The sequence below is a fragment of the Pinus tabuliformis genome, chromosome 3_2, assembly GCF_031772625.1.
Source record: "Pinus tabuliformis cultivar Carrire ecotype Pingquan chromosome 3_2, CPIR1, whole genome shotgun sequence".
NCBI lineage: Eukaryota > Viridiplantae > Streptophyta > Pinopsida > Pinales > Pinaceae > Pinus > Pinus tabuliformis.
Genome location: NC_142302.1, coordinates 628,035,000 through 628,053,820, shown reverse-complemented (window position 1 = coordinate 628,053,820; position 18,821 = coordinate 628,035,000). Strand labels below are relative to the sequence as shown.

At 35.1% G+C, this 18,821-nt stretch overlaps 1 protein-coding gene across 1 annotated transcript; it reads left to right on the top strand.

The window, feature by feature from the left end:
- The first annotated feature begins 10 nt into the window (after nucleotides 1-10).
- Nucleotides 11-2,076, top strand: LOC149182194 (disease resistance protein RUN1-like). The gene is made up of 4 exons (XM_089418484.1): nucleotides 11-273; nucleotides 372-1,381; nucleotides 1,509-1,769; nucleotides 1,927-2,076. The coding sequence occupies exons 1-2, from the start codon at nucleotides 165-167 to the stop codon at nucleotides 1,187-1,189; spliced, it is 927 nt and encodes a 308-aa protein (XP_089274610.1). The 5' UTR covers nucleotides 11-164; the 3' UTR covers nucleotides 1,190-1,381; nucleotides 1,509-1,769; nucleotides 1,927-2,076.
- The last annotated feature ends 16,745 nt before the right edge of the window (nucleotides 2,077-18,821 follow it).

Here is an 18,821-nt window from a genome sequence, read left to right as displayed (position 1 = left end):
AGTACTGCACCGCAATCTAATTAGCCAAATTTCTATTTGTTAGAGCCCTATTATCAAGCAGCCGAGTGTAGATAAGTTTCTTATAGAATTCTACGTATGGCAGGTTTTTCACAACGACTGTGAACAAGAAAGAACTGAATAAATTTCAGAAAAAGTTAGACAGAATGTACACGCATATGAAGAACCAAATGGATATATGTGTTTACGATGCCATTGATTGTCTGAAGGTACGTTCCCCAAGACCAAGAGAGCGAGAATATCCGGAAGATGCAGGTAAAGTTTGATACATGACTAAAATAATTAGCTTCTTTCATTGATCATTAATTTTTAGGGTTTGTAACAGGCTTCATGTTTTGATATTGTTGAAACAGTTGGAATTGAAAATCCATTAGAAGAAGTTACTAAACTTCTGGACTGGGGCAGTGAGAAAAAAGCAGTAGCAATTATCTTACATGGGTTTGGTGGAATGGGAAAAACTACCCTTGCCAATGCTGTGTTTGCACGATCACAATGGGAAGTTTGTAAATATTCTATGATTAGGATGTTTCATGATAGAACATCAATTCCAAATATCATAGAGTTACAAAAATGTATATTAAAGGATTTGATGGTTGGAAACGAAGAAGAGGTGATGACAGACCTGAGAACATTTGAGGATGGCCAGCGACAAATTGGCCGCCTGTTAGAGAAAGAGGCAGCCTTCATTTATATAGACCATGTTTTAGATTCAAAAGGACTTGAACAACTTTTGCCCAAGGATATGAGCAAGGCTAAAAAGTTGAGGTTGCTCATCACTGCAAGGGATGCAAATTTGGTTAGAGTGTGCAAAGGTTGCAGAGTGGAGACTAAAGTTTATGCTATGAAAGGCCTTCAGAATACAGAAGCTATGAGTCTTTTAAAGAACAAGATGGACCTTGATACGCAGAAGCAACTAAAACCAAACCAGCTGAATCATATAGTAGATATATGTGGTGGAATTCCGACACTTTTGAACCTTGTAGCAGGATTCATAAGTTGTCGGGAAGACAAACAAAAAGCCTATTCTATAGTCATGGAAGAGAAGGAAAAAAATTGGAAAGGTGAAATTGGAAAGGACATAGAGTGCTATGTCTTTGCCTATGATAATCTTGATGAGATGTTGAAAGACCCGTTTCTTGACATTTGTTCATTCTTTAATGGACAGGATTAGGACACAGTTGCCAACATTGTGGGAGAGTCTGCCCTAGATATGCTAGAAAAGAGAGCACTGGTCACCAAAGATACAAACATGATTGCAAAGGTACACGATGTGATTCTGGAAATTGGTCGCCAAAAGACACAGGGATTGCGGCGATCGGATATAACTACTGCAAGTGAACTTCAAGAGTTTTTAGATCAGGAGGTATCTGATTTCTATTAACCTGGGCAGAAAAATAAATTAGAAATTTGTTTCAAACAATATTGTGTTTTTTCACTAACTCATTCATTGTTGCCTAATTCATTCAATAACACTTATTAATGACATGCAGGATATTCACAAGACCAAAGGCATCTGGTTCAATGAAACTAAAGATCCATTGCACATACCTGCTTCAAAACTTGATTCAATGTATAGTTCTTTGAGAGTTCTTGCACTTGGAAACTCTACAAAAGTAGAGGGAAAATGCAATAAAACATTTGAAAAAATGGTTTTCTTCCAAGCTAAAGTTTCCCATCTTCCATTTGATGTTTGGAAGTTAAAGGAGCTGAGACATTTCATTTATGAATCTGAAGATTTGAATCTATGTCAGGTATGTTTCGTTCAAATAGTCAACCCCTTGTTATTGGCATCAGTTTCATTACATATCTAAAATTATTTTAGGCAGAGTTTCTTAACATATCTAAATTTATCTAAGAGCGCAATTGTACTAGTTTAAATGATTTGATTATGGTTTTCATAATTTGCAGATGCCATTGAATCTCCGACACATGGAATTTGATGGGAAGTTACAATCAGATGCTACCGAAATTTCTTCAACATGCCTTCACAAACTTCATAATTTACTAATACTGAGATTAACCCGCTTTGCAAAATTGAAGACACTACCTGAAGATCTTGGTGATCGAGTAACTGTTTTGAAAGAACTAACCCTTTCATATTGCCAGTCTATAGAAGAACTGCCAAGGTCCATCTCAAAGCTTCAATTTTTAAGAGTGTTGATGTTGAATTCCTGTTCGAGTTTCAGGCAGTTGCCAAAAGATTTTGGATCACTAAAGTCTTTGCAAGAACTCAATTTAGCCGAGTGCATTTCTCTGGAAGAGCTTGCTGACAGAATTGAGGAACTAGAAAGCTTAAGAATGTTGAACCTCCATGGATGTACGAAATTAAAGAAACTTCCCATAGGTTTTGGTCAACTCAAATGTTTGGCACACCTGGATTTATCATTTTGCACCAGCCTTGAAGAATTATGTACAAACTTCCATTTCCTTTCATCGTTGCAAACTCTATCTCTGAATTTCTGTGAGAGTTTAAAGGAGCTTCCTCCAGATTTTCATTGCCTTGCTTCATTGCAAGAACTGAGTTTAGAGTTTTGTAAAACCTGGGAAGGGAAATCGATGGACAATGTAGTAAAGACAAAAACACTTAAAACAGAAAACTCACACAACTTCATTAATCTCTTTGCTCAATTACATCACACTTATATAGGAAATAACACAAACTAATTCCTAACCACTCATAACTAATTCTGTTCAACCACCTACAACTAATTCAGTTCAACCACTCATAACTAACTATTTCTGCATTATTCTCACATCCTCCCTTAATGGAGAAATGGATTTTCTACAATACCTAACTGACTTCTAAAAACTTCAAATTTGATTTTACCAAGGGGCTTAGTAAATATATCAGCCACATTATCCTTGGTGTTACAAAATATCAATCCAATTTCATTTGACTCTTTTCTCACGTACAAAGTGGTACTGTAACTCAACGTGTTTTGTTCTAGCATGGTAAACTGGATTATGTGCTAATTTGATAGCACTCTGATTATCACAATTGATACATGTTGCACCACTTTGCGCTTCTTCAAGATCTGCAAGAATTCTCCGCAACCAAATAGCTTCACAGGTGGCATTGGTCAAAGCTTTGTACTCTGATTCTGTGGATGATAAAGAAACAGTTGGCTGTTTCTTACTACTCCAAGATACGACCCCTGATCCAATATGAAATGCATAGCCAGAGGTAGATCGTCTGTCATCTGGATTTCCTGCCCAATCTGAATAAGAAAAACCTGTCAGTGCAACATCAGATACATCAGTATACATAATACCAAGATTCACTGTTCCCTTTAAGTATCGGAGAACTTTCTTTGCAGCAATCCAGTGATTTCCTGAAGGCTTAGCCATGAATTGACTAAGGATACTGACTGAGTATGCAATGTCTGGTCTGGTAGTGGTGAGATAGTTCAAACTTCCCACTAACTGACGATATAATGTTCCATCTGCCTCTTTCGATCCATCTTCTTTGTACAACTTTGCATTCTGTTCTAAGGGAGTTGACATAGCTTTGCAATCTGTCATATTGAACTTTTTAAGAATCTCCTTTGTATATTTGCTTTGAGTGATCAAAGTTTTACCAGGTTCTCTCCATACCTCAATTCCTAAGCAGTAATGCATTTCACCCAAATCTTTCATTTCAAATTCCTGTGACAACTGAACTTTAATTTCTTCAATTAACTTGTGAGCACTGCCTGTTATAATGAGATCATCCACATACAAAGATATTAAAGCAACATTTCCTTTTTCATCTTTTTTAAAATACAAGTTAGGATCATTTTTGCTTTTCACAAATCCATTCTGAAGAAAGAAGGTATCAATCTTTACATACCATGATCTTGGTGCCTGTTTCAAACCATACAATGCCTTTCTTAACCTGCAAACCAGATGCTCCTGTCCCTGTTTGACAAACCCTTCAGGTTGAACCAAATAAACTTCTTCCTTTAAATCACCATTTAGAAAAGCAGATTTGACATCCAATTGATGTATATTCCAATTATGTTTTGTGGCTAAGGCAATCAGTAATCTAATTGTATTCAACTTAGCTACTGGTGCAAAAGTGTCTTCATAATCAATTCCCTCCTGTTGAGCATATCCTTTTGCTACTAATCTTGCCTTAAATTTATCAATTGTACCATCTGCTTTAAATTTTGTTTTGTACAACCATTTGCTTCCAATTGGAACTTTATTTTCAGGAAGTTCCACTAATTCCCATGTTTGATTGTTCATAATAGAAGCATACTCATCATTCATAGCATTAATCCATGGTTCATGTTGTTTAGCCTGCTCATAATCAATTGGTTTTTCAACATTCATTATATTAGACATTAAGGCATAGTCTCTATACCTTTCAGGAAGCCGAGTCTGTCGGGACGACCTTCTTGGTGTGGGTGTTCCATCCATGATTCGTTGGCTTTGAGGTGTATCACCTCCTTGTGATGACTCACTGCTGCTAGATGTGCTCATACTGCTGCTAGCATCCTGATCCTGTACCTGTACCTGGACCTGTTCCTGTTCCTGCTTAATCAAAGTATCAAGCTTGAGATGTGCATCATTAGAAATATGCCATGTATCATTCTTTGTGTTACTTTTATCAGTCTGCTCATGAAACAATACATCACGACTTGCAAATAGTTTATGGGAACTTGGATCAAACAATTTATAGGCTTTCTGATCCGTACAATATCCAATGAAAACACACTTGATGGACTTGGCATCAAGTTTGCTTCTGTTAGCCTTAGGAATATGAGCAAAAGCAGTACATCCAAAGACTTTGAAATGACTCACATCAGGTTTATAACCATAAAGAACCTCAAAAGGAGTTTGAAAAACTAATTTCTTAGTGGGACATCGATTCTTCAGATAAACAGCAGTGTTAATGGCTTCTGCCCAGAAACCATTAGAGATGTTCTTACCTTGCAGCATACTACGAGCAGATTCCACCAAGGTTCTATTCCATCGCTCAGCAACACCATTTTGCTGAGGGGTATGTGGCACTGTGAACTGTTGTTGAATTCCATTAGATTTACAATAAGTGTTAAATGCTTTTGATTTATATTCACCCCCTTGATCAGATCTGAGTATTTTGATGCACTTTCCTGTTTGTTTTTCAATCATATTTCGAAACTCTTTAAAATACTCAAATATGTCACTTTTCCTTCTAATGAAATAGACCCAGGTATATCTAGATCTATCATCAATAAAAATAACAAAGTATGAAGCACCACCAAGAGACCTAGTTTGCATAGGTCCACATACATTAGTGTGAATTAATTCAAGTATATCATACTTTCGTTTCTCAGTATGAACAGGAAACTCTTCTCTATGCTACTTACCAAGTGCACAAGCTTCACATGGTTAATGTTCACACTTCATAACAGGAAGACCTTCAACCATTGATTTCCTTTGTAACAACGATAAATCATTGTAATTTAGGTGCCCATACCTGTGATGCCATAATTCTGCTGTCGATGTCTCTTGAGATGTCAATGCAACATGGCGCTTGACTGTCACATCCAATCTGTACAATCCTCCAACCCTGGTACCTGTAGAAACAACCTTGTAGTGGTCCTGAACATCTTTCACTATACACCCCAATTTACCAAATTCTACTTTTAAATGATTATCAGTGATAGTGGAAACAGATAGCAAATTCTTTTTGAGAGCAGGTACATACATCACATTATGAATCTGTCGCATTTGTCCATTAGGTAAGTACACATTTATTATGCCATAGCCTTGAACTTTAAGTGACCTATCATCTCCTAGGTAAATGTGTGTACCATCAGATTTCTCATAATATTTATCATACCATTCTTTATTACAAGTCATGTGTGCCGAGGCACCAGAATCTATAAACCAAGCATTCTCATCATCAGTTTCAGCAGACAATGCAGCATCAGAAAGAAATAACTTAAGATTTTTAAATCCATCATTCACTGAGGTGTCTCTGTTTATGTAATTTCCATTATGCCTGCTATGTCTTTGATTTGATTCATTATTCTTTCTCCTATAGCAATCTTTAGCCAGATGTCCAGGTTTTCCACAATAATGACATTCAATGTTCCTTTTAACATAAGAATCAGGAGGTGCCATACCTTTCTGCTTTGCTTGAAAACGGCCTCTGTTTCTGTCCCATGGTCTCCCTCGGAATGGTCTTTGGCCTCTTGCAGTCAAAGCCAAATCAGAACCATTTGACTCCAGTTCAAAAGTTTTCATGCGCTCTTCTTCTTGAAGAAGAATTCCAGCCAATTGTTCAAATGTAGGAGGTGTCGGTCTAGCTGAGAGAGCTGAAATAAAGACTTTATAGTCTAGGACTAACCCCTTTAAAGTAACAGTTACCAAGTCTGTACTAGAAACCTTTTCACCAATATCACCAAGCTTATCACTGAAATCTTTAATTCGGGAAAGAAAGTTACTAATGCTTTCATTGGCATCCATTTTGATAGATAACAGCTTTGTTTTTAAAAATAAAATACGGTTTGCATTAGTAGTCTCATACAAACCTTTGAGAGTGTCCCATCTCGCCTTTGAAGTTTCACAGTCCCGAATGTGAGGAATAATATTGTCCTTCACTGACATGCGTAGCAGCACCCTTGCTTTCATTTCACGCTTCTCCCAATCTTGAGTATTAGTAGGAGGTTGAGGCTTGGTCTCGTCACCTTTGACAATCGGCCAGAGATTGTATGCCTCCAGTACTGTTATGATCTTAAATTTCCAATTGACATAATTTTCTCCATCAAGTCTTGAAGACTCATTTAAATATGAATCTGCAAGGGGATTAGCCATCTCTCCACCAATGACCAAATTCAAACAAAAAATCGCAAGCTTCTTAAAGTTGGAAAACTGGTTAATTAATAAATAAAACTCTGCGTAGACACTGCACACTCAGAAAAGGGCCAGAACACTCAGAAAGGGGCCAGAACACTCAGAAAGGGGCCTGCGTATACACTCACTTCACACTCAGAAAAGAGCCAGAACACTCAGAAAAGGGCCTGCGTATACACTTCACACTCAGATCACTGCCTGAGAAATTTAATAAATAAAACTCTGCTACAGACCTGGACTTGTTCAAAAAACCAAACTTGCAAACTTGCTCCCTTTTTGTTTTAAAATACCCAGAACAACTTGCTCCCTTTTACAGCGTTGCTGTGCAAGAAGTCGCATAAAACACAGAACCGAAACAATACTGTTAACAGAACCGAAACACTACACCTGGACCTCGGTTGTTCGGAAACACGCGCAGTGAGTCGAACTTGAATTGCTCCGTCTTCTTCTGGACGCACCACGTATCAGCACTCCACGCTCACCGCATCAACAGTTTAAAAACCGGCTCCACGCAGCCTTTCTTGAGGTCTCTTCACGCACCCGCTTCAGCTCCAGCGCACACTCTAATGGCAGAGTCACTCACTGCCCACGAAGAGGAGAGAGGCGCAAACAAAAGAGCTCCGATACCAACTTAAAACAGAAAACTCACACAACTTCATTAATCTCTTTGCTCAATTACATCACACTTATATAGGAAATAACACAAACTAATTCCTAACCACTCATAACTAATTCTGTTCAACCACCTACAACTAATTCAGTTCAACCACTCATAACTAACTATTTCTGCATTATTCTCACAAAAACTTTATTGAAGGTGTCCATCATAGGATGTTCGATGTTGGAAGAGAGATGGAAACAAATTCAAGAAGTTGATCAATCATATCCTTTGCCAATGCAGATAGAATAGAGGATTACATCATACACTCGACCATCCACATCTGCATATTCTCTGCATTGTAGTTTTCGCTTGATTTTTGGAAGGCTAAAAGGTGGTAAACACCTTTTTGGGATCATCTAGAAATTTGTCTTTCTTTTTGGTATAGGTTGAAGATATCATGTATATGTTGAACATATCATGGTTGGATGCTATTTACATATCAAATAATAAAAAAAAATTAATATAAAGTTGACAAAGATATTTTTTTCAAAGTTGTTTTTAGTGAGATTTTTGGGACTTTTGGGTGTGGAATCCAACTCGAATTTTTTCTTCTCTGGAATAAAGAGGGAATTGTTGGAAATGGTTTATATCTTTTTTAAGAATTATATATTAAATTAGCGCATAGAACCTTGAGGGTTAGTTCAATTGGTCAAGTCTCCATTGTTAAACACCTTTGCTACACTTACTTTACATGTAGTAAGTTGGTGATCTCCTGTGAACCACATAAAAAAGAAAAAATAAAGAAAATAAAAATAAAAATGTCATAAAAACTAATAAATTATAAAATTTAATGTATAAGTTAAACATTAGTGTATATGTTAAAAAATAATGTATAAGTTAAATTAAAAAGTATGGAACAAAATTATTAATCATAGAAATTTACTCTCACTTTACCATGAAAATTCTTAATTTGTAAATAAACTTTGTTACAATATATGTTACACAAATATCATAACTTATGAACACCATATACCCAAAAAATAAAATTCAAATAACAGTTGTTAATAAGACATATTTAACACCTCAAAATTTATGAAATTTCAATTGTTTTTTATATAGAAAATATCTAATGGAAAATATTTATCCATTAAATTTTAAGTTTAATTATATATATAAATTATAATAATTTAAAATTATATAAACTAAATTTTAATTTATATTAATTTATATAAAAATTTAAATATAATTATTTAAAAATAATTATAAATTTAAAATAATACAATATAATACAATATAATTTTTATTATATAAAAATTATTATAATAAAAAATATAATATTATTGGAAACCAGTATCATTTTCTAAATCACATGGAACTAGCTATGGAAAATGTATAACTTTCCCGAGTGATGTGAAAATAATAATGATTATAACATAGAAAAAGGGCTAAAGAATGTCTCTTCTCAAGAATAAAATCCTTGCTTTTAATTTACGCCTTTAAAAATAATTGCAAAGATGCTCAATGCATCCACTTTTCCTTCTGTAAGTACTATAACAATTGTCTGTTTCATTCCTGATAAAGAAATATTTTTTATTTTTTATTTTATATAATTTTTTATTATATTTTTTTCATATATATATATATATATATATATATATATATATATATATATATATATATATATATATTAAAATATAATTTAAATGAAATTTTCATAATGATAATGAAAATTCTATATTGTAGTATTTTTTAAAAATGGGAAATATTTTTTTATGTATAAAAACATGAACTCAATTGCAAGGATTAATAAACGTAGCATATTATTGGAAGTTGTCCACTTCCCTTTATGGTTGGAGACAATGAAAAATGTAGGTAGACTGGTCTTAATCTAATGTTTCATTACCATGAGAGGATTTTGAACAACATCTCCAAGGTATCAAGATTAGGGACTCCAACAACTTAGATATGTTGCGATGGGGTAAGTGTCAAACATGCTCTTTTTTTCTAAGGGAAGCGTACTCATTGGTATTGGTAGCTCAATCCCAATCAGATGATAGCATCTGAGAAACTATTTGGAGAACTTCTGGTTGACCTTAGGTTTCCACCTTCCTTTGGACGATAGCATGGGGATGTGCACTCACATGGGATCGATTACAAAGGAAAGGTTTTAAAGGCCCTTCACATTGTTCTTTATGTTTGAAAGAAGAAGAGTGTGCTAATCACTTTTTTGTCTCTTGCAATTTTTCTTAGCAAATATGACAACAAGTTCAAAATTTATTTTGCTGCAAAGTGCCAAACACTCAAGACCTTAAAGAATGGTTGATAGCATGGCATAAAGAGAAGTTTAGACATCCATGGATTCTGAAGGCATGGCAAATAATCCTTGGTTTCTCAATTTGGAACCTATGGAAAGAACGTAACATGAGAGTGGTCAAAGCTAAGCGTAAACCTGTACAACGCTTATGGGAGATAATATGTATGAATATTCATGAAACTATGAGATCCTTCCTTCTAGACTCTAGAGCTTCACATTGTTCTTTATGTTTGAAAGAAGAAGAGTGTGCTAATCACTATTTTGTCTCTTGCAATTTTTCTTAGCAAATATGATAGCAAGTTCAAAATTTATTTTGTTGCAAAGTGCTAAACACTCAAGACCTTAAAGAATGGTTGATAGCATGGAATAAAGAGAAGTTTAGACATCCGTGGATTCTGAAGGCATGGCAAATAATCCTTGGTTTCTCAATTTGGAACCTGTGGAAAGAACGTAACATGAGAGTGGTCAAAGCTAAGCGTGAACCTGTACAACTCTTATGGGAGATAATATGTATGAATATTCATGAAACTATGAGAGCCTTCCTTCTAGACTCTAGAGATGGTAAAGAGGAGTTGACTAAGGGGGTGGAACATAATAAACAATAGGCAGTGGAATTGATCCCTGATGGGGGTGTCCCATTGGAAGATGGTCACCTGTTTCTTGGTTCTACAATGAATGAGTCACTCCTCAATTAATCATTCACATCCATTCCACCTGTTTGGCTAAGCTTGAGGTGGGCCTTGGAGGCAGTTCCCTTGCCTCAACCTAGTGATATTTATTCAACACTTGGTAACTTCTCATTTTCTGTAAGGTCTTCATATGGTGGAAGAGGTGGAATATTACATTCATAAGGGCAACGAGGAAGCATGCTTGTTTGCAAGATTACCGTGCGATGATATGGTTTTTTGGAGCAAGTAAGGTCGACAGTATAATTATGGGGGTGGATACGGTAAGGTTTTGGTATGACCGGAGATCAGGTCTCATTTATGACCTCACCTCGCACCATTTCCTTGGGATGTTTCCTTTCTGGGAGAGTTTCAACACTTGTCGTCTACTAGGCTCTTGTCTTCAACTTCAACTCAACACTGTTAACTAGTCTACTGAGTGTGTTCAATTATATATTTTCTTTATGCATGTACAAAGTTGGTGAATGCTTCAAGTGGATGTAGGGTGGTGAACATTTCGGGTGGTTGCAAAGCAGAGACTTTACATCTTCTTGCACTATTGGTATGCCTTGCTGCGCAACCCTTTGGGTCTTATTTTCCAAGTTATAGTGAAATCTTAGATAGGCATTTTAATCTTAGTTGCTGCTCCATCACTCCAATCTTGGGGTCATTCTTCTTTCTCTCCCTAGTTATTGTTAGTGGTATATAAAGTTATGTGTAAGGTTAAATGGTGTTGTTTTACTCTAAATTTAGTTTCGTCTTGGTTCCAATCGTGTTCTCTTATCAAATTGACATCAGTTCTTAGGACAATGCTCCAAGCTATTTTCCTAAAGTGTTTAATGGTTAAGGGTTACGTGTCTCAGATTCTAGGCAAATGTTTTTTGTGTTATTTTTTCATAACAGTTCCTCAGGCCATCGTTTGAGATTGTCGTCATCTTACCCTCAATGGATTTCAAATCCCTCGAGCCATCAAGCATTTTGTTTAACTGCTTGGTGTTGGTAGCGAGATTTGGTATAGCGAGTCTTTATCAGTTTGGTTATGACCTCGTCCTCTGTTGGTTTTCTCAGTTGACTTAGGTGGGTAATCCTGGGTATTCAAGCCTTGAATGGTTTCAACTTATACTGGGTCAACGTCTCTCTCTTTATACCTACAACTACAACTACGACTTCTACTTTCATTTTCTTGCTTATCAGTGTGGCTCTAGTGATAAGTCTTGTTTCACCCTTTTCAATCTTATCTGGATATTTCATCTCCTACTCATCCCAAGTTGCTCTGTTTGGCCCAAAATCGATAGGGTTAAGAATTTTGGTAAGTCATTGATAGTTATGCCCCCTCGCCAATGTTTAATAAGCTGAAGAGGAAGTTCACATGCAGAGTCCTCCGCTCGGCATCACAGACTCTTCGGCTGGGAGTCCGTGGAAAATCTTTTTGACGTAGTTCCCTTTGAAGTCAGGAAGGAAATAAGAACTCTAGAAGCCAAAGAATCCAGATACCGCATGTATTTTTCTGATTCCAAGGTCAGTACTGGAAGCACCAAATGGGTGCCTGATCTTGGTAACATCGGGAAGAGGAGGTTATACTTCATGAATTCTGTTGACCATTCCATGTCAACGACCCCATAGCAGTACACCCCCCTTTTCACAAAAAAGATATTGCCTGACCAATGTGTCCGTGTCGTCCAACTATCATCATTAGCCTAGTTAGCATGATATAACGCAAACCCATTATGCATGTATATTGTGTGAATAATCTCAGCAGAACCATGCGGTGTATGTAACAACCCAGGTAAACCTAACTTTCTAGTGACGATCTCCATTCTGGGAGGTTTTTTTATCTCACCGATCCATTTTCGGATGGTCGAGAAAGTTTTTCCCTCCAGTCTTACCCTAAAGATGGAATGGATTTTGTTCTTAGGATCTTGGGTGAGTCCTAGTGTTCTAGATCGAGTCCATGTAAAAATAATTTGGGAATAATACTAACTATTTGGTTAGATTATTTTATTACAAATTGCTTGGTTTGCTGGATTATACTGATGTCGCAGAAATGGGTACTCTGTGAGGGTTTCTAACAAATGGGTTTTCCCCCTTTATGGTGTAAAATGTGTAAATCTAGATGCAAAATGTCTAGCACATGGTCCCTCATAATTATAAAACCATGGCTAAACATTTGAGGGTTGGAAAAATAATTTATCTCCTCATAGGTTAAGTAATTAAATTTTCTGGCCCAAAATTAATTAAAATTAATTCTAAGTATCAGGTAAATTTAAATTCTCCAAAGGCAAAATTTGTCGATCCTGAACAACTAAATTTTAAGAGGTCCCGGGAGTAAGGTAAATTAATTATTTTGATAAATTTTAAACCTTTGATCCTTGGGGGTTAAGTCAAAGTCAAATTTTGGGGAAATTAACTCAAAATTTCTATTTCTCATTTAATTAAAGTGCATTTAAATGAAAAATTCGAATTTCCTCAAAAATAAAATAATTTCAATGGATAAGATTAAAATATATTTTAATATTTATCAATGGCCAAGATTACTTTGACGAGGATCACTCGAACTAGCCATTGGAGGATTTATTTTTAAATAGGAGGCCATTTGTCAGTGGATCTATCCGATCTCTGAGTCGTGTGCTAAGCAAGAAGCTTTTGTGTAATCTTTTTCTGGATAATAAAGAAAGACTTTGGGGTTAAGATCTGGTGGTGTTACTCTTCATGGGCATGCTGTAAGATGTTTTTTATTCCATGCTTAAATTTTTCTGAAGCCATTGATGATAGCTTTTTAAGAGTGATTTGAGCACAGGTATCTTGTTCAGTTTGCTAGATTTTAAATAATAATTTTAATTTTGAACATAATAACACATATCTCTATTCTGCCTTAATTTAATTATTGTTTATTCTCTCTATTTTTAATGGTTGGAATAAGTTTTGCAGGGAAATCTTGAGAAAATATCGAGCGTTAGGGGATAGTCTTCAGTTGGACCAACCAACTCTCGATCTGCATTTTCTGAAGAGCTCATCTATCTAATCCCAGATCTTATCATAAGATTAGTGCTTTGTTTATGCATGAGGGTTTTAAGCTAGCACCTCCATTTAAAATTAATAAATATTCAATTTCTTTGCAGCATAATGGTAGATTTGGCTACTTAGAACCTTCAGTTTGTAAATATTGTATTTATCTAATTGTGTTTTTTTTGGGTTTTCAAATTTATCATTGTATATATCATCAAGGTGTTTTGTTTTTTCTTTTGCAGGTGAAGATCTGAAGGAAATTTTTTATTTGAAGCCAGCTTTAGGCCCTGGAGGGTAAGATCTGGCCTCGAAATCGTTTTGTAGGGGCATTATTCCAAATTTTTCCAGTTTGAGGGTTTCAAATTTCCTGAGGATTTTATAATATGAATAAGAAAAATATATCACTTTAATCAAAGAAATTATGGGATTTTTTTTAAAGGTTTTTAGGCTACCATATTCCATTGCCCTTTTATTTTTTCTTCCTCCCTAAAAAGTTTTCGAAATTTTTTCTCTGTTGCTTGGGGTTTTCCATTTCTTTTCTCCCTCGTTGCCGCCATCGCTCCTCCATATTGCTGCTCAAATCCACCTCTTTCTCCCTGCTGTGAAACCCTTCTCCTCATCATTGCTATCTCACCCTTCCATTTGCTGTGACCCCTCTCCAAATCCAGCCCACCTTCTCCCTTGTCGCAACTTGTATTCTCCTCCAAGGGCCTCCAATTACCCTGTCCACAACTTGCTGGCCATATCTTTCCCTCAGTCGTAGCCCATCATCCCCTCGCTCAACTTCACGTTACCCTTCACCCTCAGCTCCACGCTTCCTCACTTCACTGCTCCTCGAACCTGATCAACCTGCAAACTTGCTGCCAGGATTTTTCCGCAGATCCCTTCCTCGTCCATTGACATTCACTGCAACTTCTCCCTTATCGCTACCTGCACTAAATGCATGTTTGCAAACTTGAAAGTCCCTCAACCCATCTCCTCTCCTCGGCCCCACGCTCCTTCGATGTTGCTTATGCGTTCCTCTCGCGACCCACTGCCCTTCATCCTCGAACTCTCATTCCTATTGCCGTCCATACCTGCAAACAAACAAACATTCAATTTCCCTTTCTTTATTTATTTTATCATTTGTCTTTGGTTAGGTTTTAATTTTATTAACATAATTTGATTTTTATCAGTTTTCTTTTACAATCTTTTAAACTTTTGATTTTTTGATTTTAATTTTCTCATATGACTTTGATTTTTTATTTTTAATTTCACTTTTATTTTTTCTTATGTTTTGATTTCTTTCACTTTTTTATTTTTTATTTTTTGGCTAGAAACAAATAAACAAAAACTTAAAAAAAAAATATTTTCACTTTATGTGTCTTTGATCTAAATCAAAATACTTTTGTGCTTTCACATTAAAAAATTTAAATTTTTATGTGGCCTTTGGCCCATTAAAAAATTAACTTATTAACCCCTTTTGATTTTTATTTTTGTCACATTAAAAAGTTAATTAATCATTTGTTGCATTTAATTTTCTCATAAAACTTAGCACATTAAAAATTACCTAAGGGATAATTAAAATTTTTAATTTAAAGTTCCTTCTTGGGTTTTTATTTGTGTTAAGGGTTTTTGGACATTAAAATTTTGAAGGGAAAATTGTGTGGTATTGATATTTTTAGTTTTCTATAGTTAAACATGCTTAATAATATTTTAAATTGTCATTAAATATTGACTATAGGAGAACACAAATTGTTTCCTAGATTTGGGTCATTAATGAAAAACTATTTTAATTCTAGGATTACAAATTGCTTAGCATTTAAATTTCATAGTTCTTCATGGTATTTAAAATTTTCCAAATTTAATTGCTAGAATATTTTGCATGCTAAGGCTTTGATCTAGTTGTTCATGATCGTCATTTCTATCACATCTCTAATCTTCTTCCAAATAACTTGATTTTGTTTCTTCAAGTAGGTTCATGGTTAATTGAGCATCTAAGGCACTAGTCTAAAAATAATTTCTATCTTGTGGTTGTGTCTTATTCATCTCAGTTGATATATATAAATAACTCAGTTAATTGGAACTTGTCTCATTTTCATTAAGTTATTCAACCTTAATTCTCCTAGAGCCTGTGTTCCACAGGTCTTCCTCATTCATTTACCCTTATGGATTAACCTCCTTTACTTATCTAGGAGAAAGTCTAAATGGAGTGAGCAAGGATTAGAGTGACAACCCTTACTCTGAGCATTGTCGTGGTGCTTGGACACTTTGTGTGATAACATTGTTTGGCGCCGTTGTCGGGACAAGTTTATCTTCTTGCCGAGGTTCATGACATTTTTCAATATTTTCTCTTCATCCCTTCATCTCCTCATTTCATATTTCTTACTAGCCCGTCAAACGATACAACATTTTTTGGCATCATTGTAAGGGATAACATTTTTCTGTCCTTGGTCCTCTCAATCTCTTCTCATCATTTGATCCTTTTCATCTTCACCCATTCGTCTTCATCTCATTTTCCTCATATCATTTTCTATTCATCTTTGGTGTCTAAGTTAGATTTTTGTCCAAGTGGCGACTCCACTTCCTTCATCTTCTACAGGGGCGTGTACTAGGAGGAATCCAAGTAGCTTGGCTAATCCTACTCCGGATCCTGAAAAGGCTCTCAGAGTTAGATTACACAAGCTCTCTTCTCATACACTCCTTGATAATCTCGGCTAGGAAGCTCTCTGTGACATCCATTCACTTTTCTTTAATCCTCCTATTTTGGACATCATGAATATCTACGCTCCTTTCAACTTTGCTAACATCCAAGGTCATCCATATGATCTTCCTAATAATGGTCTAGACAAGTTTCCTTCTTTTCAAGGAAATAATGGAATATCTGTTAGAAATCATTTCTATGCTTTTCAAACCCGGTGGGCTAAATTTTCTTATGATCATAATTATGAGGATGTACAAATGAAATACTTTGTCATGACTTTAGAAAATGATGCTATGGAATGGTTTAGGGATAGGGCTGATGATAGTTTTGATTCATTTGATTCCCTCATTAATGCTTTTAAAGAGAAATTTGGTGATAAGAAAGAAGATCAATTTTTGGCAAAAGCCATTAGTGTCATTAAAAATAAAGAAAATGAGATGTGTGAGGAATTTAGTGAAAGGTTTAATGATATGCTTAAAGAGATATCTACTAATTACAAACCAACTTATAAAATGCTTCTAGAATATTATATCGATGCTTATAATCCTGACACTTCTTATGAATTAAAGAGGTCCAAGCCATTAGCGTCATTAAAAATAAAGAAAATGAGACGTGTGAGGAATTTAATAAAAGGTTTAATGATATGATTAAAGAGATATCTACTAATTACAAACCAACTGATAAAATGCTTCTAGAATATTATCTCGATGCTTATAATCCTGACACTTCTTATGAATTAACCATAGTTGAAGAGCTGGAAAAGGATAAGAAGGATTTTGGTAAATCTAAGATTCCTGGGTTTGATAGATCTGCTATTAAATTAAAAGAAACTAAAGGAAAAGAAAAGGAATTCGAAGAAGAACCTGTGCAAAAATTTCTTAATAAATTATAAAATATGGAGTTGAATCAAGCTAGGATGATTGTTTATCATGCTAAGGAGATAACTACATTACATTCTAGGTTGATTCAAATGGAAAGAGATCAAATGAAAAATCCTCAACCTAGGGGTCAGAATAATAATAATTGAAATAATTAGCAGAAAAAAGGTCAAACTAGTGAGCATAGGCCTCCCAATCCTATTGAAACTAATAATATTGTGGAGGATACCCCCCCTTACTCTAGGGCCTGTGATGAACTTAATGGGGAAGTTACTTGTCATGTTATCAAGAGAATCATGCATCATGAGATGCTTGGTACAAGTAACTAGATAAACATGGTTGGTAAAGAATATCATCTATCATAGGAAAATTGGGAAGAGGTCAAGGGGAATAGTCAATGTGTCAAACCTTTTACATCTTCATATAGCATTAATAACTTTGGTCAACAAACTGATGTATTGGTTAAATGTTTTAGTGAGGAGCCTCCTCCTGAGCGAGTTCTTGAAATCATTAAGGACGAGGAGTTAACTTATTAGAGAAGAAGTCAAAATGATAATCAAGCTAATTCTCAAAGTCTTAACCTTGGGTCAGCTTCTAGTATGAATATTGATTTATGAGGTTGGTTTAATAACTCTAAAGTTTTGGTTCTTGTCATCAAAATAGTGAAGATCCCCTCCCAGAAGGCCAAGTTACTAAGTGCTATTAGAAATACCCAGGTAAATGCAACTCAAGATGAAACTCCCAAGGCTTTCTACCAGGATGCTCTCGTATATTTGCAAAGTATGGAATTTGATAACAAAATGCATTCTCCTTTTTTCATTACTTTTCTTGTGAATAATTATCGATTATATAACTGCATGATTGAATCTTGGGCTTCCACTTGTTTGATGACTAAGAGAGTCATGGAACAACTTAACTTGAGGAAATCTAAGCCTTACTATAACATATGTGCCATGGATTCGAAGAAAATTGAAGTTCATGGGTTAATTAAAGACTTACAAGTCCATATGTCTATTTACCTTGATATCATGATTGTCATGGACATAGTTGTGGTTGATGTGCTTGATGCTTAGGGTATGTTGTTGTCTAGAAAATGGGCTTCTAATTTAGGAGGAAGCATACAAATGAACTGGTCATATGCTACGATTTCTTTCCCTAATGGTCATGAATTTCTTAAATTAAACAGAGAGCTCGAAAGGAGATTCCATGTCGAAGATCCTAAAAGTCCTAATAATGAAATAATGTGTGAGAAACCAAACCTCAGGAATCATGTATTTTGTCTAATTCAATCATTCCCCTAGAGGTCAAGGTTTATAAAAATATGGGTGACTTATAAGATAAAGATTGGCATTTATACTTTGATGATGCAACATCTAGGCATGGTAAAAGTATGAGAATTGTCTTAAAATCTCCCCTTGTTCATATTTTCAAATTTTCCTATCGGTTAGAATTTGAAGCGACCAACAATGTGGCTGAATATGAAGCCTTGTTGTTGGGTATTGAATTGGAAAAAGCTTTGAGAGTCAAATTGCTAAGTATCAAGGGAGATTCAAATTTAGTTATCATGTGGATTAAGAATAAATTTACATGTAAATATCAAAGATTAAAAAATTATAGGAATGTTGTATGGGATACCATGGAGTATTTTGATGCCATTAACATTGAAGATATTCCAAGAGAAAAAAATACTTTAGATGATGAGTTAGTTATTGCTTCTTCTTCCATGTAGTTGTCTGCTAATTTAATTGAAGATAAAATTAAGATGGATATCATTTTTAAGCCTTCAATTCTAGATAAATATGAACATTGGCATGCCTTTGATAATGAGAAA

What these genes read in the sequence shown, in the direction of transcription:
- LOC149182194 (XM_089418484.1), top strand. Translation starts at nt 165, where the DNA reads ATGTACACGCATATGAAGAACCAAATGGATATATGTGTTTACGATGCC. An exon ending in AGAATATCCGGAAGATGCAG is followed by an intron (nt 274 to 371) that starts GTAAAGTTTGAT and finishes TTGTTGAAACAG; the next exon opens with TTGGAATTGAAAATCCATTA.